The sequence below is a fragment of the Anguilla rostrata genome, chromosome 10 (genome assembly GCF_018555375.3).
Source record: "Anguilla rostrata isolate EN2019 chromosome 10, ASM1855537v3, whole genome shotgun sequence".
Lineage (NCBI taxonomy): Eukaryota > Metazoa > Chordata > Actinopteri > Anguilliformes > Anguillidae > Anguilla > Anguilla rostrata.
The window spans coordinates 33,297,769-33,322,440 of NC_057942.1; the positions used below are offsets into that span (position 1 = coordinate 33,297,769).

General features: G+C 46.1%; 1 protein-coding gene across 1 annotated transcript in view; it reads left to right on the forward strand.

The window, feature by feature from the left end:
* The first annotated feature begins 877 nt into the window (after positions 1-877).
* smarca2 (SWI/SNF related, matrix associated, actin dependent regulator of chromatin, subfamily a, member 2) overlaps positions 878-24,672 on the forward strand; it is a 39,312-nt gene continuing 15,517 nt past the window's right edge. Inside the window, exons 1-27 of the mRNA XM_064296613.1 lie at positions 878-1,032; positions 2,738-2,997; positions 3,679-3,808; positions 6,160-6,501; positions 7,243-7,344; positions 7,560-7,827; positions 9,532-9,658; positions 10,092-10,265; positions 12,318-12,491; positions 12,789-12,959; positions 13,077-13,127; positions 13,526-13,656; positions 14,642-14,699; positions 14,917-15,017; positions 15,643-15,790; positions 17,357-17,520; positions 18,258-18,324; positions 18,543-18,653; positions 18,751-18,993; positions 19,336-19,449; positions 19,557-19,664; positions 20,111-20,197; positions 20,414-20,460; positions 21,144-21,310; positions 21,773-21,936; positions 22,587-22,814; positions 24,511-24,588. Coding sequence (XP_064152683.1) covers positions 2,770-2,997; positions 3,679-3,808; positions 6,160-6,501; positions 7,243-7,344; positions 7,560-7,827; positions 9,532-9,658; positions 10,092-10,265; positions 12,318-12,491; positions 12,789-12,959; positions 13,077-13,127; positions 13,526-13,656; positions 14,642-14,699; positions 14,917-15,017; positions 15,643-15,790; positions 17,357-17,520; positions 18,258-18,324; positions 18,543-18,653; positions 18,751-18,993; positions 19,336-19,449; positions 19,557-19,664; positions 20,111-20,197; positions 20,414-20,460; positions 21,144-21,310; positions 21,773-21,936; positions 22,587-22,814; positions 24,511-24,588 — 3,783 coding nt within the window. The 5' untranslated portion in view covers positions 878-1,032; positions 2,738-2,769. The remainder of the gene's footprint in view (positions 1,033-2,737; positions 2,998-3,678; positions 3,809-6,159; positions 6,502-7,242; positions 7,345-7,559; positions 7,828-9,531; positions 9,659-10,091; positions 10,266-12,317; positions 12,492-12,788; positions 12,960-13,076; positions 13,128-13,525; positions 13,657-14,641; positions 14,700-14,916; positions 15,018-15,642; positions 15,791-17,356; positions 17,521-18,257; positions 18,325-18,542; positions 18,654-18,750; positions 18,994-19,335; positions 19,450-19,556; positions 19,665-20,110; positions 20,198-20,413; positions 20,461-21,143; positions 21,311-21,772; positions 21,937-22,586; positions 22,815-24,510; positions 24,589-24,672) is intronic.

The following is a 24,672-nucleotide window of genomic DNA, read 5'->3' on the forward strand; positions in this document are numbered from 1 at the left end:
TATTGTCGACAGAGCCTGTACTTAAAATACAAGCATTGAACTACCTTGGAGCAACAAACAAAAAGTCTGGGAAGGAGCCATGAGAGGGAATCCATTTTTCATTGACCCACTTAAGGCAGGCGACCAACAAGGTCAGTATGTCAATTTTAAAAGTGGCCGAAAATCAATCCGTGGTTCAAAATTATGTTTGCTTCGCAATGATCGTTAGAAAGAGGTGATGGCTATTTTCGTCGTGTTTCTGTAGTTAAATAATATTGTATGAGCATAACATTACCAAAGTAACTTGATACAGGATTCTTTCGCTACATCTACTTGATGACGCTGCATGATTGACATAATTCACCTTGACGTTGAAGTTCTGTCAAAAGAGAAATGAAGATTGCGCTAGTTAGTTATAAAGCAAGGTTTTCACACGCTTCGTAATCCGCGATAAATGATTTGAAAATGTGTCCAAAGGAATTGAATTTTAGCGACTTACTGGTGGAGTTATCTAGCTGACAATTGCGGAATAGAAACACACCTAGATCTATTTTGGGCAAGCTGGGTGACTGCTAGGCAGGTTGTAAACTCGCCACATGCCCAGCAAAAAACGACTACAGTAACGTTTTGTCATTTGGATTTAAATGCACAGCTTCGTCGCTGTCTTTATTTCACATCATTTTGCACCGAAAAGGAAACGTTTTCGAGTTTCATCCAACGACGTTGTTCCTAAGCGTCCACACAGTTGTCCCATTCCGATCATAAAGAATTTTTTTCTGGATTGCATGCACTGTTCCAGTACTTTCTGCGCATTTGAGGGCTACAGGGCTCCGCCCAACAAGAAAGAAAACAGAATTGATGAGCTCCTGAGCCAATCATTCGTGGAGTTGGGTGGTATTTCCTGTAGTATCAACGAATCAAAACTGTACATGTAAAAAAAATCTGAACTTGAAGGTGTCAGCAAAATAGGGGGGATGGGAACTGTTGATGGCAGTCATATTTTGAAACCGAAATATTATTTTTGGGTGCAATTTCTTCGTATTCTTCTGTAAGGTAAACGGGACTTATATCCATTTTATTTTACGACAGTTGATTTTAAGTGTTTGCAACAGTTCTATAAAGAAGATTGTGTGAAATTAATACGTGCTGCACATTACTGTAAAATCTGACGCTAGCCTGTAGCATTAGCGCTTGCTTTTCTGAACTTATTATTGATACTAGCAGGCTAGCAAGCTAAATCGCTTTTGCGCTGACCTACATTCTGCATAAAATGTACAAGTTGACACGATTACTGGTATATGCTGTATGCGCGATTCATGGCACATTTAATCCTATGTGAACTTTTCCCTGATTTTGATGAGCTGCGGTAGATGAGTTAGGGGTAGCGTTACAGGACAGAGAACCAGCGGTCGGGGAAGCCATCATGATCCAATCAGTAGAGCCTTCCCAAAACATAGCAGTGCCCTCGCTGTGTACTGTAGCGGGTACAGTACATTTTAGAAACGGGCATTTTGCTTTCATAAAATATGAGTGAACTCGACAGTCACTGTTTCATAACTAAATTTGACAGGAAAACATTGTCCCTGATCAGTAATGGTGGAAAAATATACATTGCTGTCTGAGGTTAGCTGAAGTTTAAAGATGAAGTTTGCAAGGGGTGAAACAAGTTGAGGCCTGCGGTCAGACAAGCTAACTTAGCGTGCTAATATTTTTAGTCAGGAAGTGTAAAGCTAATGTTAGCTTGCTAACGTGAATGCTAGTGTCTTCCTGTGCCATGTGGATATTGTAATTAGACTAACAGAATACTGATACCTGAAAATGTCGATATCGATTTTTTAACTTGGCATGTAGCTATTGTTGCTATAATTTGCAAGGTAAGTTAGCTCACTAGACTATGTAGTTAGCTTCTAGGCACTATATAGCAAGCTGAAAAATGTTCGTTTTTTCGTAAATGTAACGTTTACAGGCCTCGTGCAAACTCATTAAAAAACATGAAATCCACTTTTCTGGACCTGACGGATAGCCCTATATATTCGTTACATTACGTATTTAAGGTAGTAAAAAAATCGTGGATTAACATTAAGTTTCAGTGCATAAACGATTACTGAGTGGACACTTATGAATTCATTTTTAACAGCTATTTTTGGAACTACGCCAAGACGAAAAACAGTTCTTTTTTGGGGGAAATTAGCTTGCGCTAAGCCCAACTAGCTGGCCAACCAGCTCGATTACAATTTGAGCGTGTTTGGTTTATTAATAGAGACATGGCGTGCGCTTCATTAATATTGGCATGTGTAGTTCATTTTCAGGCTTTGATGTACCTTTTAGCAGTCGAAAGGGGTCAGCTTGAAGGCGTGTCACAGTGATGAATAGCTTTTTGTTATGCAAATTGGGGCACGCTTTGCTCTGCAGTGATAGGGATACCGTTATGTCCCTCGCTGGGACTTCCCACTATTTTGAACGGTGTGATTAAGAAGGACTTTATTATAAACACAACATTTCAGCCTTGCCCCCACAAAAACAACAGATCCAGTGTTTTTTTTTAAATCACGAGGGTTGACCTAGATTTAAGTTTTGCACATACAGCCAACTTGGGCGTCATTGTTTCGAGGAACATATAAATTCTGTTGTGTCGGTTAAGCTTATTAAAGAGACTTTTACTAAGGGAAAATCCATGTCTGCACGTTTTTAATTTTATTATCTGCCTCGTGGAGAACTTAGGCTTTGTTTAGGATTTAAGTCATTCCTGCATCTACAGGCTTGCAGAGGGCTGAAGTGACATTGTCACTGATGTCGACCCCTACGGACCCCTCGGGTGCGATGTCCCACCCTGGCCCTTCTCCCGGTCCGGGCATGTCTCCAGGACCCATTCTGGGCCCCAGTCCTGGTCCGGGCCCCTCTCCTGGTTCTGTGCACAGCATGATGGGTCCAAGTCCTGGCCCGCCCAGTGTCCCGCACAGCCTTCCAGGCCAGGGTCCAGGAGATTACCCCCCAGAAGGCATGCATCAGATGCACAAGGTACGGTTCTGCACAGCAGAATGCCCAGTGTTAATTCAGCTCTTAACAGATAGCATTTGGTCCCACATTCTGAGTGGGCCCGAATGTTAACTGTTAAAGAGTTGGATTGACACTGTTAGAGCCGAATTAGCACTGGACATTGTACTGTGTTAATAGAGTGTTCTGCCTGGGTAGGGTGACCAGGGCTTCACTTCAGTCAGCCATCAGATAAGGTGTTTGCCAACCACACACGCTGTACGTTTACATTTATTCATTTAGCTGAGACTGTTATCCAGACTTTTAACAATGATACATTAATGCAGTGTAGATATAAGCGCAGGACATAATGCGCTTGAGACGACGGGGTTTTGAACAGAGCTAGAATCACCACATTCTCACACCTGAGGCGATAGGGCGATAGCACGACACATTGTAAAGCAGGCGATTGCGCATGATATTGCCCGTCGGTCGTGCTGGTAGCCACTGCGGGTGAATTTATGAGCCTCGCGGCGCGAAAGCGTCCAGTCATTCTATTTACACACCCCGCGCGCACACGCCATTAGTTTTACTGGCACTTAGGGAAGACGGCCAAGACCGGGCGAGCTTTTCCCGTGTACACGTGACCGTCGCGGCGACGTCGTGTTTATTGGAGAAGAAAAATGGACGCGGTAACACATTCCAGCTCTGTTTGCACGGTTTCAGCCCATGGAAGGCATGCACGACAAAGGAATGGGGGAGGAGATGCACTTCGCCCAGATGAAGGGCATGGGCATGAGATCACTGCACAGCGGCATGGGGCCCCCTCAGAGCCCGATGGACCAGCTCAGCCAAGGTAAGGCGCCCCCCGCTGGCGCTGCCAGCTCCGCACAGTTAAACGGCGTCAGGTTTGCTGCCAAATTGCCTTTCTGCTGGTAGAGGGCTCTTGGCGGGTACGGCGTAGTCCAGGGTGAGAAATGTAGCGTTTTATTGTTTTTATTTATTTATTTATTTTGCATTCTGTCCTTCTGGTCTGATAAATTTGTAAAACGCACGCTGGTTATGTTTTCGATATTACTCAGAGAAGGAAAAATTGAAATTTAAAAGCTCTCGTTTCTGAACAATGCTATAAGTGTTAAAGTTTAAAAAATGTGGTGACAAAAATTTCCAGGATGGCACCTTCGGTCTTCGCAGTCTGATCTGTCAGCTTTAGCTTTTTTTTCTCTTTCTCCCGAAACGCTCAGCCTGGGACGGTGAAATCTGCTCTCATCTCCGTTTCACACCGAGGCGCGAGCGAGGGAAAGTGGCTATTTGCGGCTAATCCTGTTTGTTAACACTTCATTATTTCTCCTCTCTCGGCTCCACATTGATTTTGCACAGCGGGAGTCTGGCTCCCCGTAGAGCCGGGGAATATGCTGATGTGCACGCAGCCAGCAAGGGCTGTAAATAACTACTTGTGGCTCCATTTAGCTTGCCATCACTTCTTTGGTTTAAAAAAAAAAAAACTTCTGTCACTTGCTAACACATCTTTGCTTTAAAAAAAACAAACTTCTATCTCTTACTATCACTTCTTTGGTTTTTTTAAATCTTCCATCACTTGCTATCACTTCTTTGGTTTAAAAAAAAAACTGTCACTTGTCATCACTTTTTTGGTTTTTGAAAAACTTCTGTCACTTGCTATCACTTCCTTGGTTTTAAAAAACTGTCACTGCTGTCACTATTTTGGTTTTAAAAATACTTGTATCACATGCTATCACTTCTTTGGTTTTAAAAAAGGTCTTGGTGGTCTGTTGTTTTTAATCTAACTAACTAATTTGTCACTGATAATTGTCACTTAAATAAAGTTAACTTTCAGATGTAAGCAGTTAGCAAGGTAACAAGGTATCTAGCTGATAATTTAGCAGTTTGACCATCTTAAAGGGAGAATATTATTCTTTGAAGTTTTCTGAGATATTTTGAAGAGGAAACTGAACTTTAATTAATTACTTGATACCTGATTATTAATTTCTTGGTTATACCACTAATTCACTAGTAATATGTGCGCACTACTTCAGTATAACAAGAGAGATTACTTTTTTTGAAGTTTGTATAAAAAATAACACTGTTCAAAACAGTTCTTAACATCCATATGTGCTCACACACGCACGTGTGCACACACACATGCACACACTCCCACACACACACGCACACACACACACACACACACACACACGGACACATATACAGTTACTGTTGGCAGCAAGGCTATTTATACATTACTACCCCCACCAGCAGGGTCCACAGATGAGGGCCATCTGCCATTGGTGAGTCTCACATGGACCATGTACTGTACTAAAGAGAGGAAAACCCGTCAAGTCAAGTGCCCATGGTCAAAGCGTTCATCCGTCCCTCAGAAATCATTGAGTGCAACGTCCACAGCTGCTCTCCTTTTCCTCAGACCGTATTAATCCAGTGCTGCCCAATATCCAGCTACAAGCTGTATCTCACGTCTGGTTAGAAATATTTCATTAAAAATGGATCATACAGTCAACTAGAGGTGTTTCCAAATGGAGCATTTGCCTGAGGTTTGAGCTGGTATGCATTCAGACATGGGTAAAAAAAAGTGTATTAAAGAGTGATACGTGCTAACTAATTCATTTGTTTAGTGTGTACAGGTAATTAATATTAGTGTTTTTGTCAGACAAGGTGAATCAACCTACACACTGTTTGAATTTGACATTTGTAGGAGCAAATGTAAAAATACACAACTACTTAATACTGTCTCATTTCACTTCATAGATCTGAAAATAATAATTTCTAAAAAATACAGTGGAAAAAAAACAAATAAGATAGAAACAAATAAGATAGTCCTGACTGATTATTATTTAGATACATTGCACTAAACTTGAAACTTGGCCATGTGCTATTGTTACAGCTTACCAAGGCCTTTTGCAGATTATTTCAATTTAACACAGCAGAAGTTCAGGTTGTGCATGCAATGCTGGCAGGTTTATTAAATAATGTTTACTCAAATGGTTTTAGTAATTTGGTTGCTCTGAGCCATTTGAGTAGAGCAATTTAATCTGTTCAAATGTTCACTGGTTAAGAATGAAGTTAGTCTCTTTTTACTGTTTTTAATTGTGTTAAATGAGAAAAATAAATCTGCAAGTGGAATATCAGTTTTACAGATACCACTGAGAGACAAATATTTACCCTGCCTCATTACAGGTTACATGTCCCCTCACCCGTCCCCCATGGGGGTGCCCGAGCACGCCTCCAGCCCCATGTCTGGAGGGGGTCCCACGCCCCCCCAGATGCCCCCCGCCCAGCCCGGCGGGCCCATCATGCCGGGGGACCCCCAGGCCCTCGGGCAGCAGCAGCAGCAGGGGCGGGGCCCCTCGGCCTTCAGCCCCGTGCAGCTCCAGCAGCTCCGCGCCCAGATCCTGGCCTACAAGATCCTGGGGCGGGGCCAGCCGCTGCCCGAGAACCTGCAGCTGGCCGTGCAGGGCAAGAGAAGCCTGCCCACCATGCAGCAGCAGCCCGCCAGCGCGCCCTACAGCAGGCCCCCAGGTGGGTGGGCGGAGCTCGTCCGCGCGCCGCGTGACACGCTCGTCCATGTGCCGCATGACACGCAGCAAGACGCCTCGCGTCATTTGAGCTTTACCGCCCAATTCAGACCAAAGATTGGCGACATGACCAAACCCTTTTGTAGAGAGGAGTTGCGGCTGTGTGAAATTCGCAGTAAATCGTGCAGTGGTAATTTAATTCTAATAGTGTTAATTCAGCTGTAACTAATTACATTTAGTCCCACATTCCAGAGTGGGACCAAATTTTATCCGTTGAAGTTGAATTAACATGGTTAGAGTTGAATTAACACAAAGGACATTTTACTGTGTACCTGGCTCAGAGCGTCAGATGCCGGAGCTTGCTGTTGCAGGCCATTCAACTTGTCTTATTGCAGGTGGTGAGTTCTAGAACACGGCAAATAGTCGCCAGTTGCAGTTCGTCGCGTTGCACATTTTTGGTCTGAACCCCCAAGAGGGACCAAATGGACTCTGTAACAGTTCATTTAACACTGAACATTTTACTGTGCAGTTGCATGCTTGAGCCATCGTGCTAAATAATCACGACAGTGTTAGCATTTATCGAGCAACGGTTAGATGAAGACGTAATGTTTAACAGACTGTGAGATCAAGGCTGAATTAGGCCTGTTGTGATGCTGCCTGTGCAGGTGCTCCAGCTGTGCTGAATGTGGGCGAATGCCTGCACTGTTTACTCACCTGTGTTTGGTGGACCGTGATTGGTTTGCAGGTATGCCAGTGCATCCCATGGGCGGGCCTCCATCGGGACCATGCCCCACCCCTGGGATGCAAGGACACGTCCCCATGCCAGGACCGAAACCCTGGCCTGAAGGTGTGTGTCATTTCAGCACATTTCAGTTCATTTCAGTACTTTCTTTTGTAAGAAAGAACTAGATAAACTGCCCTGAAATTCTTACCCTAAAAAAGAATTGATCCACGTACAGAGTTCAGGCATTGCTGTGGATTTCTTCTCCTTGTGAATGATTTGAAATTTGCCCAAAGTTTCGGAGACGTCTCAGTGAATTCAGCTGCTTGCGCTCGTTTCAGGACAAAGCGGCGACGTGGCGGGCACCCCCCAGAAGCTGGCGGTCCCGGCGGCGAGCGGGAGGCCCTCCCCCGCCCCGCCGCAGTTGCCGTCGGCCCCGCCGCCCATGCCCAGCACCTCGGTCCCGCAGCAGCAGCAGCAGCAGCAGCAGCAGCTCCCGGGGCAGCCCTCGCCCATGTTCCAGATGCAGCAGAAGCAGAACCGCATCACGCCCATCCAGAAGCCCCAGGGCCTGGACCCCGCCGAGATCCTGCAGGAGAGGGAGTACAGGTACCTCAGGCGACCCAAACCGCTCTGCGCACTCCCTCACCCAGGCCTGGCCCGGTCCTGTAGGTCAGCAGGGTGCAGGCTACCCTTAACCTTTTATAGGGATATTTCTCATTGGTATAACATAGGTCATTTTGTGGAGCTTACCCCATTGTATTTGCATAGCGTGAATACTAGCAACATCGGCTGTCCCTGCTGACCGTTAACGTCATCACCGTTCCTCCTTGTTGTCTGGCTCCCAGTTGACTCCCATTCATTTTTTGGACCTTGCCAAAATGAATAGTGTGCTGTATGTGATTAGAATGTTCTGAACCAAACATTCTAATGATGATGTAACAGTCATCACTGGTAACTGAGAGCAATGGAGTTCTAGAACTCTGAGTTAGAATTTTGAAGAAAAAAATGTTCCAAAAAACCTACTCTAAACTCAAGGCACTTACGTGCTCATTAAAAATCCTCTTTTTTGCAGTGAGGACAATTTTTCTGTGGTGGAGCCAGGTTTTTTGGACTTTTGGAACATTTTGTGGTCTGTCTTGTGACCGAGCAATCTGTTGCTTTTCGTTTGTGTCCGTTTCATCATTGGCCGGGGATTCGGACAACCATGACTAGGCGCCCCTATTTTCTGTGATCTCGAGATGTTTTATTCATGGAATGCCATCTGGAGTAATGGCAGTCACAGACCAGTGCTGCCAGTTAGGGGGACTCTAATTAGGATGCTCCTCCATGCTCTTCCACCGTCCCTCTTGATGTTAGAAATAAATTCTCTTCTCTAAACTCGGAAGGGAGGAGACTGTTTAAGTAGTACTTCAAGTTCAAGGGCTACATTTAGCCGGACGATAAAGTGAGGTGGATTTGTGAACTTTGGACAGAAGTCCTATTGCACACGTAGGCCTTTTGCAGACAGCAAATATTTAGATTGAGTTGGACCAGACTGCTTGTGTGACCAAACATAAAGGTTGTTTGAGCGGAAATGGGCGGAAAGGGTGAGAACCACACGTGAGAACTGCATGCATGCAGGAAGGCGTTCTCTTTTTGCAGAACTGAATTTGCATATGTTGGAGAATGCTGCGATAGATCACCTTAAACGTCATTAACAAAGAAGATACTTGTTTGGAAATTCTTTCTGTTTTATGTGATATCGGGTGACTATTAGAGTGTACTGGAACATATTTGTTATTTGTATAGAGTGTATTGGTCCCATATTTGTTTCACTGTATAATGCTTATTACTTAAGTCCTAATAATGTGGTTCACTGATGGTTAGACAAGGATGGATTAATCTATTTTGCTCTTGTGACAGAATACAAATATCTCTATGTATATTTCTTTGGTGCAGAACTTGAGTGGTGTCTGTGTATTTTTAAAGGCTATGAGATGCTGGTGCTTTAAATAATGATGTCCCTTTTTGGCTGGTTGAAGGACTTGGATTCAATAAATGTTTGTGGTTAACTTCGACTCATACGAATAAATCCCGGTTTGTTTGCTTTTATTCACAAAGGCAGTTGGCGACCTAATTCTGCCAATTTCTGAAGACAGCAAACTGACGTAAAACAAACACTTGGATGTATGTGTCAGTGTTGAGAACGTTGTTTGATTAAATCCAGGTCTTTGTGTGCATCTCATGCAATAATCACGTTTTACCAGTAGGGGGCAGAAAAGAACAGTGCATCAGTTCAGCTCTTATTTTTTTCTGTCTCTTTCAATGCAGGCTCCAGGCTAGGATTGCTCACAGAATCCAGGAGCTGGAGAATTTGCCTGGTTCTTTGCCCCCTGACCTGAGAACAAAAGCGACAGTGGAGTTAAAGGCCTTGAGGCTGCTTAACTTTCAGAGACAGGTACTGCTTAATTGGCCTTGTTTGGGTTTGGGTCACTCTATGATACGCTACTGCTAGTTTCAATACACCCACAATTTTCAAGCAATCGGAGATTAAAAAAAAAAAAATATTTTACAAAACAATAATTTAATTATTGTATTAAAATAGCCACCTTTGCATGCCATTTTTTCTTCTAGGACAGCCATATGGTTCTGAAAGTTCACACCAACACGAGAAAGCAAAATCGTACCCAAACACTGTGTTTGAAATGTTATAACGCAAGAGTCTCAACATTTGACTAATCTTCAGTGAGTCTATTTGGCCTCAGACTCCAATACAAATTTCAAGTTATTAGATAATTCTGCATTGATACAGTAAAAGTGAATTTAGCCATTTTGTCCTGGAAGTCTTCTGATTGGTTGGTGGGAAAGTGTCACCGCTCTCTCTTTGGCAGCTGAGGCAGGATGTGGTGGCCTGCATGCGGCGCGACACCACCCTGGAGACGGCGCTCAACTCCAAGGCCTACAAGCGCAGCAAGCGGCAGACCCTGCGCGAGGCCCGCATGACCGAGAAGCTGGAGAAGCAGCAGAAGATCGAGCAGGAGAGGAAGCGCAGGCAGAAGCACCAGGTACTGCTCCGGCACACCCGGGCCCAACCGGGCCCAACTGGGCCCAGGTGGGCTATACTGAGCCCAACCAGGCCCAACCGGGCCCAGCTGGGCTAAACCTGGCCAATCTGGGTCCAAACAGGCCAAACCGGGCCCAGGTCGGCTAAACCTGGCCAAATCTGGGTCCAAACAGGCTAAACCGGGCCCAAACAAGTTAAATTGGGTCTGAGCGAGCCAAACCGGGCTGAAATGGGCTAAACTGATCTTACCAGGCTAAAATGGGCCCAACCAGGCCCGGCTGGGCTAAACCAGGCCAGTCAGGGTCCAAACAGGCTAAACTGGGCCCGAACAGGTCAACCTGGGCCCAACCAGGCTAAACTGGTCCGCTCGTTTTAGCTCACAGCTGTCGCAAATGTCTCAATTAGTTAAAACACCAGGGTCTTGGTTCTGTTAACATTTGTCCTTAACTTTCCATTTAAATACAAGTCTTTATGCTCTCCTTGCTATTATAGTCAATCTGGGTGCTGGGTACACTCAAATCAAACAGGCCTGAGTGAAATAAACACTGAATGAATGAAGTCTAGGTTTTCAAGTTTTTCCTCTGTATGGAGGGGTCAATACCTGCAAACACAGTCATCGTTTTAGTCACAGTAGTTTAATAAATTAGCTAAGGACCTTAGTGTAGTCTCACTATGCATGTAGTCAGGTTAGGTAGCTAAAGAGCAACGTGTACCTCTGGTTTTGCCTACCACCTTGATGGCAACAGGCAGGAATGTAAAGACAGAAGCAATGCAATTTAGTGTGCCTTCCTGTAAGCGTAGTATGGTAAACAGTACTGAGATGAGGCTGCAAGAAGCCCTGTATCCAAACTCAGATATAAATACAGGAGGCTTCTGAAAATGATCTTGGTATTGGGTGTCTTAAAAAAATTGCTTCAAGGGATTCATAAATGTTAAGTGAATGTTATGCATTGCTGAATTGTGAAATCAGTTGTGGCGTACTCACTCATAAAATCGGGAGAGGTAATCATTTTCTCTTTTTTGATTCGTTTCTGTCATGTCTCCGTGCGCTGTGATGAATAACTTGTTGGGCTCCGCTGATGAGGAGACGTTTATATTCTAAGCGGAAGCCGACCAGGCATATACAAAAACAAATTTACGAAATTACCCGAAAACACGCACTTACATTACAGAGATGACGGCTGATCCAGCTCGAGTACTTCTTCTATTTTAGTCTCAGGCAGTCGATAAGAAATTTATTCCTGCATCTGGAAGGTCTCAGATGGAGGAAACTAACAAAATGAAATATGACAAGGAAGTCGAGGAGCAGGAAGGACTCCTGCAGTGTTTGTGCTGGAGGCTTTTACAGACCACAGAAGAAGTGTAGAAAGTGTACATTACATCGGAGGTTAACGACGACTAGCAGCTAACGATGTACGGCTTTCATGTTACAGTACATATACCTCCGTCCAGCACTTATATTGTACTTTATATAATTATCTTGATGTTGTAGCTTGTCATACTACCTAGTTTGACTTAGCGTCGGTTAGGCCAGAGAGTAATGTTTATTGTGTGAACTTGACTTACTGTGCTCACGGCTATGAATAACTGTTACAAAATGAGTATTGTACCTTATTGGACCTGTGTTTTGTAGTTGTTCCAATGACCTTCGGTATGCACTTATTGTACATCGCTTTGGATAAATTCCTCTGCCAAGTAAAAGTAATGTAATGGCTATCAGATGCACTCATCAAATTTTGCACAATCACATAGTTTTTATAATTTATCCATAAAATAAAGCAAACTAATTTATCAATGCAGTCCAGATGACCTTTTGCGACTTTTGAATGATCTTTAAGCATCAGTAAACAAATGTTTTACTATGAAGACTTTTTTCTGTGTGAGGTTGGCATTCCTTCTTCATTTGATGATCTGGTTCATGCACCAGCAGCATAGGCTATTCCAGCTCATTCATTTTGTGCAACAGCTCCTTTCTAAACTTGAGTCACTAATTGGAGGAAGTCTTTGCAGAAATTGACTTTCTCCGCTATCTCTCTCTTTTTTTTTTTTTTAGGAATACCTTAACAGCATCCTTCAACATGCCAAGGACTTCAAGGAATATCACCGGTCCATCACCGGAAAGATCCAGAAGCTGTCCAAGGCCATCGCCACCTGGCACACCAACACGGAGCGCGAGCAGAAGAAGGAGACGGAGCGGATCGAGAAGGAGAGGATGAGGAGGCTGATGGTACGTGGGCCGCGGTCGGGCCGTCCGGACGGGTGCGGTAAACACCCCTGAGTTATCGCTGCGGGAACCCCCGAAAAATCAGACGGACCGCATCCCCCATCAGAGCCCTGCTGAGCGATGGGTTCGGCGGGCAGCGTTTACCAACGGAATTTTCCATTGCCATGCCGCATCCTTAAAGCTTGTGATTGTTTTATCAGTGTTGTGTGATAATGGATATATGGGGTGGGGGTGTTGGGGGGGGGGGAGTTTAAGTGCTATTTTACCAGGGTTACTCACTCCCTTTGCCCCCCTCCCCAGGCTGAGGATGAGGAGGGATACCGTAAACTCATCGACCAGAAGAAGGACAAGCGCCTGGCCTACCTGCTGCAGCAGACGGACGAGTACGTGGCCAACCTGACCGACCTGGTCTACGAGCACAAGGCCGCCCAGGCCGCCAAGGAGAAGAAGAAGAAAAAGAAGAAGAAGAAGGTTTGCCTTCTCTTTCTCTGCATCCTTGGGTGCTGATGCCATGTTTATATGAATGCTTTCCTTGGATGGACTTTGTCCATCGCTAACTTGGTAACCTGTTTTGTGCTTTGTCTGTAGAAAGTGGATGAGAACCCTGATGAAATGGGTGCCATTGGTCCGGATGGGGAGGTGAGAAAGTCACAGATGTTTGGAGCTTGTATGGACAGCATGTCTGTGGTAATGTTTTTCACTGTCAGTGGATGACACTTTAAAAGGATTGTATTGTGTATATAGTCATGGCCACAGGGGTGTTGTTAGGCATGACACAAAACGGAAACAACCCATTTTATAAAAAAATCTTTTAACACATGCAAAACTGAAAAGACAGCCAACGATTGGTGCAAAAAAAAAAAAAATACTGTTACTCTCTTTGCTTATGCTAAAGGTCTTCGTAAACCAGGCCCTCTGAAGTTATAAGTTGAACTAAGCAAATCACCCTTGATATTGGTGTCCACTAAGAAAAGCAGCTAAATGATATCACACCTTGTCATATTTGTTACATTATGAATATGGTTTTTTTATGAAAGCCGATCGATGAGAGCAGTCAGATGAGCGAGCTCCCGGTGAAGGTGATCCAGACGGAGACGGGGAAGGTGCTGCAGGGGACCGACGCGCCCAAGTCCAGCCAGCTGGAGGCCTGGCTGGAGATGAACCCTGGGTGAGAGCCCTCCGCCCGTCTCCGCCTGCGGGCCCAACCCTAACCCTAACCATAACCCCCTGTCTGTCTATACATACTGGCCTAACCCTAACCCTAACCCTCTGCCCGTCTGTATGAACTGGCCTAACCCTAACCCTAACCCTAACCCCCTGTCTGTCTATACATACCGGCCTAACCCTAACCCTAACCCTCTGCCCGTCTGTATGTACTGGCCTAACCCTAACCCTAACCGTAACCCCCTGTCTGTCTATACATACCGGCCTAACCCTAACCATAACTCTCTGCCCGTCTGTATGTACTGGCCTAGCCCTAACCCTAACCATAACCCCCTGTCTGTCTATATGTACCGGCCTAACCCTAACCCTAACCATAACCCTCTGTCTGTTCTTAACATACCGAGCTAAGTCCTACCATAACCTCTGCCCGTTGTATGTTCTGGCTAACTCCAATCATAAACGTCAGTCCACGTGACACGAGCGCTCAATCAGCACGGCGTGTGTCTTCCCGCGATCTAAACTGCACCGTGCATGTTGAACACACTGTGTGGTTCTCTTTAACAGTAGGCTCCCTGGTGCTAGCACCTGAGTCCAATTTCCATCTGTCCAGTGAAAAAACATTCAGACACTCTGTAGGAATGTTATAAGAACGACCAGCATCTTTTCTAGTATTATACACATTATTGAGGATCACCTGCAACAGCATGGTGGTTTTAGGGAACCTTCACAGGATAAAGGCTTTGGAAACCCTGATCTAGAATATCCAAACACATTAGCCTAAACCAGAACCTAGATACCGTGCTGGATACTAGATCCCATGCAGTAATTCTTTTTAATTTCCATTAAATGCGTTGCATTTTATCGCCACAGTCGAACCTTGCATAATTCTTTCTTCATTCTTTAAACACTTATTTCTCAGATGTAAGTCAGCTCTTTTAAAGCTTTTGACAGTTACTTTGTGTCTCTCTTCTCTTTTCCCCATCAAATAGATACGAAGTGGCCCCACGGTCCGACAGCGAAGAAAGTGGCTCGGAGTTCGAGGACGAGGTTTGTGTGTGCGCGGTTTTCCCGCGCGTCGTCGTTAACAGCAATGAAACGAGGCCGGCACTCCCGGTCGGCTCTGACGGCTCCTCCCAGTCCTCTCCCGCCGGTTTCTCTCAGGCCTTTTTTTTAATCACAGACTGACGTTCAGTCTCCGTTTGATAAGTTTCGCTCGCCGTTCTGGGAGAGAGCCGCTCACTGGGGGTCCCTCTGTTCCGCGCAGGACGAAGACGAGGCGGTTTCCCGGGCCGAGTCCGAGGAGAAGAAGATCGTCGACCCCAACGCCGACGACGTGTGGGAGACGGAAGCGCACCAGATCATCGCGTGCGTAGCCCCGCTTCCCGCCGAAACCAGCGCGCCGCTCTTACACCCTCAGCGCTAAAGAGCTCCTTTCACAGCCTGTTAGCACGTTTATCCTTCAAAGGTCACTTGTAGCGTTGGCACTATTTTTACCTTTATGTGGCTGTACTTGGGTATAGAATGAGTATAGACGGCGTTTGAAATGGAACTCTTTGAAGTGCATGTCAGCTTGCGCTGACATGCACTTTGGAATGCTCAGTAATAACAGATCATATCAGTATTGACTGACATTGGTCTGTTTGTTTGTTGTTTATTTTATTGAATTTTAATTTTTTATTTGAATGTTACGCATCTAGGCGAGCTAACAATTTATCTTGCTTTGCTTAATACGGACTTGTGAAATTGTTAATTTGTGGTATTACTAGGAGGTATGACCTTATATGCCCGACGAATCGGTTATGAGCGTCCAAGTTCTATACCATCAGTGTCCTGTCTGGCTGGTCTTTGGCGATCAAGTATCCTTTTCTCACGAGCCGTTCAGCAATACACGCTGTCATTGTCTACAGCGCACACACGCTGTCTCGGCTAACGAACTGCTGACACTGCACTCATTGGCTGACGAGCATCCTCCGTCCCGCCTTCTCCGCAGGTCAGCCAAACAGGACGTGGACGACGAGTACGCCGTCCCGACGGGGGAGACGTGCTCGCAGTCGTACTACGGGGTGGCCCACGCCGTCACGGAGAGGGTGGATAAGCAGTCCACGCTGCTGGTCAACGGAATGCTCAAGCACTACCAGGTAGAGCCGCGGGAGTCAATACGGGAGGTCAGAGGTCGCGCACGGCATTGATTTCCTGGGCTCCTTATCTGAGGCGGCTTCTACAGCACTGGAAGGCCCGTGTACAGAATACTAATGTCAACCCCAGGATCAACCAACTGCTAAACCGCACTTCAAGTTTGGCTGTTACACTCTGTTCTCCATCAGCGTTTTTTAACAAACAAACTTAGCCAAAAATGGATTCCAAATTGTTGAAATTTCCGGGCTCAGCTCTAACATTTTTTCAAAGGAGCGCGTGTGCTCCTAAGTTGATAAAGTTAAAAGCACACTAATGCATCCCAATTAGTAGACTCGCTCCTAAATTATTTTTCCACGTAACGCCCATCAGTTTTCAGTAGCAAATGCTCCTAAAATGTAGAGCCCCGATTTTCATCAAGCTTCATTTTTGTCACTCTTATTTTCGGAAACAGCAGCTGTTGAACTGTGTGAATATAATGATTATCCAAGGCGGCACCTAGCAGGAGCAATGTGTGTGTGAAATGGTGCAGGAGGTGTAGCATCAGTGTGTAAGCTGAGCACTGTGTTTAAATGAATCCCGTTCAGGAAACGCTATATACTACCCAGGGTTATACCTGGTGTCAAGGTCGTAGATATAAATAACAGAAATGGGCACGCCCAAAATCAATACACCAATACAGTAAGCGAAGGAAGGGATGAGAGAGCAATGGGGGGTTGGGGGAGTGTTGCACGGGCTGGTGGGAATAGCTGAAATAGCGCACAGCGCAGATCTTGTTGATCCAGCAGATCCATAATAATCTCACCAGTAAATCTAGGGTTTAAGTCACAGCTGCCACGGAATACAGACTCCCCACAAACTCTCCTGGAAGCTGTCAGGCTAAAAAACCGAGAGGAGCACGTCAAATGCCTGCTTTGATGAGGACGTAACCAGCCGTCTGTCTGCTTCGACGTGTGTGTGCGGGCCGGGTGGAGTTTGCGATCCACGTTTCCCTCCCTTTGTGGACATCGCGCTGTCTAATCGAAATATTTGCAAGGATTTGCGGTGAAAATGTTCAGTATGCTAAAGTCGTCTTCATTGGTGCCCTGTGGAAGTGGCAGACTCTAGAAAAAGGGTTTAAAAGCTACACGGTGAAGAAGGAGTCAGATGGACTTGGACACGGAGCATATAGGGCCAGCGTTCGAAAATTGCATATGCAGGGTCTTCTTTTCATTCCCAAGGCTCGCGTGAAGTTGCAGCTCTTTGAAGTCAGAGTTGAAAGGAAAAATGTAAATGCTCTTAAAAGCAACTTCCCAGATAGTTACAAAGTTCTCCTGAAGTCTCACTTTTGACACTGAGGATTCTTTCTGACAATGTGTGTGGTTCGCTCCATCGTTGTGGTCGTTGGGAGTTATTGGCGGACCGTTGGTGGGTTCCCTCTATCGCTGTGGTCATTGGGAGTTAGTGGCGGACCGTTGGTGGGTTCCCTCTATCGCTGTGGTAGTTGGGAGTTATTGGCGGACTGTTGTGTTGGCGGGTTCCATTTATCACTGTGGCCGTTGGGAGTTAACGGTGGACTCTTGTGTTTGTAGGTTCAGGGTCTGGAGTGGATGGTGTCCCTGTACAACAACAACCTGAACGGGATCCTGGCTGACGAGATGGGCCTGGGCAAGACCATCCAGACCATCGCGCTCATCACCTACCTGATGGAGCACAAGAGGCTCAACGGGCCCTACCTGATCATCGTCCCGCTGTCGTGAGTCCCGCACCCCCACCCCGTACAGCCACGCGCCTGCTTTCAGTGCTAAAAGCCTGCCACTGGTCCTCTGGTCTTAATGGTTAGCGTTCGCTCTGGCCCTGGAAGGTTGTGGGGTTAAGTCCCTTCACAGACTGCAGTGACTATAAAATGATTCCCTCTCTGTCTTGCTTGAGTGTAGATTTGTTTAATGAGAAGGTTTAATGAGATAGACTATGTAGGACATCTTTCCCTGAATTAGTTTGCTTCCCACTTTAGCAAAACACATTGAGGTGCTTCGTGCCGCAAACGTCAACTTTATTGTCTACGAGTCATAAAATCTTATTACAAATTGTTTATCTCTGCATGCACTTTTCATTCTGCATCACAGCATCACATTATATCAGTATCAGTGAGCACCTTGTGCATGTATCATAGCTGGTTTGGTATTGAATCCTATGACAGTATCACTGGTGACCGCGGACTGGTCAGTGTGGGTTCCCAGAGAGGGAGGGTTTTGTCTGCAGGGCTGTCCTGTGGTGATTGGATGACAGCAGTCTGCAGTTTCTCTGTAGAGTGAAAATAAGCAGCTTGCAGCAAACACTTTGGATTGCGTTCAAGTCCCCACAATTCATGTGCGGATACTTTGGGGAAATTGTCCTAAAAATACAACTAGGCTTTCAGAATTTGGGGAAAATAAAATAAATCACTGAAAAAGCCAGAGCTGTTTTTTGTACAGTGAAATGTTTTCTTTCTAGGACTCTGTCCAACTGGGTGTACGAGCTGGATAAGTGGTCTCCCACTGTGGTAAAAATCGCCTACAAGGTGAGTAGCAAAACAGACGTGCGAGCATTGTAGCGGAGAGGGTTTCATTATTTCAAATGGCTCCCTCTCCTTCTATTCTCCGCCTTTAAAAGTTTAAGAACGCCTTTTTTTGTCAAAGAGGTGTTGTGGAAAAAGAGGCACGGTTCTCTTTGTGCGCGTGTTTTGTGAGCCTCTCCTCGCTGACGCGCGCGTCTCCTGTTTTTCCCGGTCGCAAAAAGGGAACGCCCGCTCTGCGCAGGTCCCTGGTGCCTCAGCTCCGAAGCGGGAAGTTCAACGTGCTCCTGACCACCTACGAGTACATCATCAAGGACAAGCACATCCTGGCCAAGGTGAGGTCCGCCGCGTCCGCGCGATAAAGCCGAGCGAGGGGAACCGCGACCTTTGCCCTCCCGCTCATTGCGACGCCCCCCTCCCGCCCCTCCGCAGATCCGCTGGAAGTACATGATCGTGGACGAGGGCCACCGCATGAAGAACCACCACTGCAAGCTGACGCAGGTGCTGAACACGCACTACGTGGCCCCGCGGCGCCTCCTGCTGACCGGCACGCCCCTGCAGAACAAGCTCCCCGAGCTCTGGGCCCTGCTCAACTTCCTGCTGCCCACCATCTTCAAGAGCTGCAGCACCTTCGAGCAGTGGTTCAACGCTCCCTTCGCCATGACCGGCGAGAGGGTATGACTCGGTTTTGGCTTTATATCCGGATTGTTGACGCATTGTTTTGTGGGTAATGTAGTTTTTGAATACCAACACAGATTCTGTAGAGGAGCCTTGTGGTCATCTCCTGTGTGCGTTCTGTTCTCTCTACTTTCTAACTACATGTTCTCATTGGTAATTTTTGATGTGTGCTCAAAGTCAATATTTATCACCAAGGAGCTGTCCTTAGCCATGCCCATTCATGAATATTCATAAGATACGTCCTGCATAGGTTGTGAGATGTAAGATGCTCAAGGAAGATCTCTTATGGACTGTATGACTGAATGTCAGTTCCTCTGCTTGCGCTCCACTTCTTGTCAGGTGGACCTGAATGAGGAGGAGACCATCTTGATCATCCGCCGTCTCCACAAGGTGCTCCGCCCCTTCCTGCTCCGTAGGCTGAAGAAGGAGGTGGAGTCGCAGCTACCAGAGAAGGTGGGGACCTCGCCAAAACGGGTGGCCAGTCATCTTGCCATTAGAGGTCACAGGTCTTAGGTCATCGCCTTCCGCGCGTAACCTTTGTGCGTTCGGTCTCCTCACAGGTGGAATACGTGATCAAGTGCGACATGTCCGCCATCCAGAAGGTTCTGTACCGGCACATGCAGGGCAAGGGCATCCTTCTGACCGATGGCTCTGAGAAGGACAAAAAGGTAAGAGTTTAATGACACAGTCACAGGAAAACACTCATTTTCCTGCTGAATGCAGGAAAACTGTATTCGCGGAACTACCAGCATCATTTTGAGGACTGTAAACTCAAATGGAGAATTTGTATATTTAATCCATTTAGGTGTGACATCGCAAATATTTGATTAGAATGTTCTTAACTGAACATTCTAATGCTGATGTCACAATCACTACTGGTAACTGAAAGCAATGGAGTTCTAGAACACTGACTAGAATGCTGGTTGAGGGGGAGTGTACATCATTATCGATGGATGCAAAGAGACAGGTAGAATCTGTAACATAGAGCTGCAGTTCATTAGCATTAACTAAGTCTCTTTAGAAAGGGAGGCAGCATTCTTTACCCTGTGCTAGGAGAATGGTGGCAAAATGGTGTTAGCGCACAAATGGTTTCTGTTTTTTTTTTTTCACCCAGGGAAAAGGGGGCGCAAAGACTCTGATGAACACCATCATGCAGCTGAAGAAAATCTGCAATCACCCGTACATGTTCCAGCACATCGAGGTGCGTACCCCGGCAGGGAAGAACACTTCAGCTTGATTGCCCTGTCTAAGCTGAGCCCTCCACCTGAATACCTTCACTTGGGATTAGGCAGCCTGGTATTCAAGGGTACTCCACTTAAAGACATGTTCCCTCTGTTTTTAAGCTCAATCAGTTTCGAAGCTGAAGTCTTTGCCTGCTCAGTTTGACGTTCATTTCCAAATGCCTGTTCTTTCTAAGGAATCGTTCGCTGAGCACTTGGGGTACCCACACGGCATCATCAGTGGGTAAGTGTGTCAGTAATTGCAATTAAAAGACTTTGTAACATAAAAATATTTGCAAGACAGAACTTGTTTTGCTCACTGTCATGCATAAAAAACATGTTATGTTTTTTCCAGATATATACTATACGTCACAATGTTTTGTGTTCATATAGGCAATAAATTAATCATACAAAATCGATCAGCACATGCTTTTTTCTTGTTTCAAAAGCAATTTTCATGTCAGTTTTTTAGTTCTGTCACCATTGGTTGAACGTCATTACAGCTAATCAAGGCTCTTCAAAGCAAGCAGCACTGGGTAGCTGGCTATCGATTTCAGCAACAGTCACTGGAGAAATACAAAAAGCTGTGTGTAAGTTTCTCTGGATAAAAAAATCTGCTAAATGCCCATTATGTAATGTAATTTAATATGATTTTCCTTCAAACTTTTCTGACAGACAGTTTCATTACCTCATGTTGTAATATATTTACAGGCATTTAGCAGAGGCTCTTATCCAGAGCAATTTACACAGCTTTGTTTTTTGCATTTCTCCATTCTTTATAGCTGATAATTGTTCCGGTGATATACAATAGTAAAATAACAAATTCCAGGGGTGTATTCCAAACGTGCAAGAATGGCGGTATGTGTTTGATACAGACCTCTTCCTCCTCCTTCTCATCTTCCTCCTCCTCCCTTCTCTCGCTCCCAGACAAGACCTGTACCGCGCCTCGGGGAAGTTTGAGCTGCTGGACCGCATCCTGCCCAAGCTCCAGGCCACCAACCACCGAGTGCTGCTCTTCTGCCAGATGACCACGCTCATGACCATCATGGAGGACTACTTTGCCTACCGCAACTTCCTCTATCTGCGCCTGGATGGTGCGTTCTACCGCCGTCGCCGCTGTCGGCAGTTTTGAGGAAAAGGCACCCAAGAAGAGAAAAGCGGTTCAGAGTGTTCGTGTGAACGCATGCGGTCCAGATCTGAACCTGATCTGATTTTCTAGTTCTAGCTCGTTAGGTGCTAGTGTTTGTTAGGTACTGGCGGCATTGTAGTACATTGGGTAAGGGAACTGGTCTCGTAACCTAACACAGGTTCGATTCCTGGGTAGGACACTGTCGTTGCACCTTTGATCAAGGTATTTAACCTGCATTGCTTCAGTACATATCCAGGTGTATAAATGGATGCAATGTGTAAATGCTACGTGAAAGTTGTGTAAGTCGCTCTGGATAAGTGCGTCAGCTAAATGCCTGTAATATTGTAACGTACTGGATATGGGCCTCTGGTGAATGCCTGTATGTGAATGTACAACAAGCCGCGTCCCGTTTTGTTGACCCCCGCAGGGACGACCAAGTCGGAGGACCGTGCGACCCTGCTGCAGAAGTTCAACGAGAAGGGCTCCGTGTACTTCATCTTCCTCCTGAGCACCCGGGCCGGCGGGCTGGGCCTCAACCTCCAGGCCGCCGACACCGTGGTCATCTTCGACAGCGACTGGAACCCGCACCAGGTTGGTCCGCCGAGCCTCCCCGGGGGGGTCGCCCGGGTGGAACGAGCCGTGGCCGTCTCCAGGGCGCGGCCTAAAGCGCGCATTTGTGCACGTGCTCGTCTAAAAAAGAAAAAAAATTATCTGGAATTTTACATTCACCTTTTGGTATTTAGAAAACCTAAATGTGTTTTAGAAAACACATTTACCAAAGTGCGTATAAGGAAAGCTAGGCTGAGAGCAGAGACCATATCAGACTATCAGTGTTGCAACCGATAGCGTAAACCTACAACATGACCTTAACACGTAATAGATGGAAGAAGGAGACAGAGGATGTAATGTAGCATAAATGGTAAATGGTAAATGGACTGCATTTATATAGCGCTTTTATCCAAAGCGCTTTACAATGGATGCCTCTCATTCGCCAGAGCAGTTAGGGGTTAGGAGTTAGGTGTCTTGCTCAAGGACACTTCGACATGCCCAGGGCGGGGTTTGAACCGGCAACCCTCCAACTACCAGACAATCGGTCTTACCTCCTGAGCTATGTCGCTCAGGGCTGTTCAACCTGGAATGCTGAGAGCTCAGGGCTTTTTGAACCAAGCTGCAGCTTGAACAGGTCGACTCTCGATTGCGAGCGATTTTTGACTGCTTTTTGGCCTCCCCCGTCCCCCCAGGACCTGCAGGCCCAGGACAGGGCTCACCGGATCGGGCAGAAGAACGAGGTGCGCGTCCTGCGCCTCTGCACCGTCAACAGCGTGGAGGAGAAGATCCTGGCCGCCGCCAAGTACAAGCTGAACGTGGACCAGAAGGTGATCCAGGCCGGCATGTTCGACCAGAAGTCCTCCAGCCACGAGCGCCGGGCCTTCCTGCAGGCTATCCTGGAGCACGAGGAGCAGAACGAGGTGGGCCCGCATCACTTCCTGCCCTGCCCGCATCACTCCCTGTGTGCCCTGAAATGCTGGCTCAGTCACACTCAGATCAATCGTGGTCTCGGCTGTTATTCTGACTTGTACAGCCTTGCTACTGCACTTTTAACCGGATCAGGTTGGCTCTGATGTGCGAGGTCCACAGAACGTCTTGGCATGTGCTCTGCCTTCGTGACATCCTGATTGGTTAGAATTTTGTGTAGGTGGAGCTACAGTTAGAAGCAGCGATTCAAGCCAATACAACAACAGACTTAGAACTCTGGCTAAATCTTGGCAGAACCAATCATATTGCAAGAAACTGATTTCACAAGCTGCACCTTCCCTTTCCAGTGTCCCTAGAGGTTACCTGGTGTGTAATTACTGACTGTAATTAGCACCGGGTAAGCTCATCCGGGACCAGTAACTGCGGACCAGGAAGCAGCAAGTGACTGGTGTCACAAGCAAAATGTAACAAGATTGGTTGAATCCCAGAGGGTTGTTTGGTTACATCTTACAGATGAGGCACAGTTTTACTTCAGTTTAAATGGAATACAGAATAATGAATTTGGTGACCCAAGGAAACTCAGGGATCATTTACTGCTTTCACAAAGGAAGGTTAAAAGGAATCACCCTTACCACATTTTTTTTGGCAGTCTAGCTTTGTGTTGCTGAATATGAGCCATCTAAATGTGTAGTATTTATATTGGGCGCCATTTTAAAATGACATGTGACTTGAATGTGAATTTTATTCAGTGTGTGTGTGCGTATGTGCGCGTGTGTGTCCACTTAATACGTAATTTGCTTGGCTCCCGTCGTTCCTGAGACGTATATATTGACAAAGTAACAGTAATCATTTCAGCCACAACTAAACATTTCATGTCTCAAATGTAAGCCAGTAAACCTGTATTCATAACACACCTTATATGGAGGAAGTTTCATAATGGGGAATGTGAACGGTGTAATGGAAATGCTGGCATACTCCTCTGACTGTGGACAGCCAAAGATGGCTCCTTCAGTTTTTTTCATCTCTAATCTGACCTTCTGTCACTTTCACCATAAATTTACTTCACTGCAGTCACTCTGCATCTCCCTTAATCCCTAAACAGTGACACGGTGAGTTATTGTACCTGTCTGTGGTGTTTTGAAGTGACAGCAGTTGTAGCGCTGTTTGTGGAAACCCTTCTTCGTCAGGGTTTGGAAACCTGGCAGGAAGGCTGGCTTGTGTCAGAGACTGAAGGCTGGCCAGGTTCTCCTCTTTCCGTACGTCATTAGAAATACACAGCCGTGCTAGTGCTTGATAAGCGTCATAAAGCATATTGAGATTATTAATGAGATATTAGACTGCAGGCGTGTCTTAAATATTTTACTGTGCTCAAGTGAACCAGCCTGTAGTTTATAGAGCTGACAGAAAACTAAAACTAAGGTAATTGGTTGGAACAAAAACCAGCATGCGGACTGGCCCTCTAGGACTGGAGTCGGGCACCCCTGTTGTATATGAACGGGTATTAATAAACCCTCCCAAGTCTGGAGCATGGACTGAAATAAAGAGTTGTTCCGGGTTTTACTCAGCGCAGTTATCCAGCTAACTCAGTAATCCTGCTTTGTGAAACAGTACCCAGGGGCAAGCTGGAGTCTACAGCCCTGTCCTGCTCTTACCACTGCGCACGTGTCACACCTGTGCGTTTGCTTTCAGGAGGAGGACGAGGTCCCGGACGATGAAACGCTCAATCAGATGATCGCTCGTAACGAGGACGAGTTTGAGCTTTTCATGGTAAGAATAAATCTGCTGTTTCTGTTGCCCTTTGCTAACAATACCCCCTTCTCACTGCCTTTCCCTTTCAGTTTGTGCTTACGT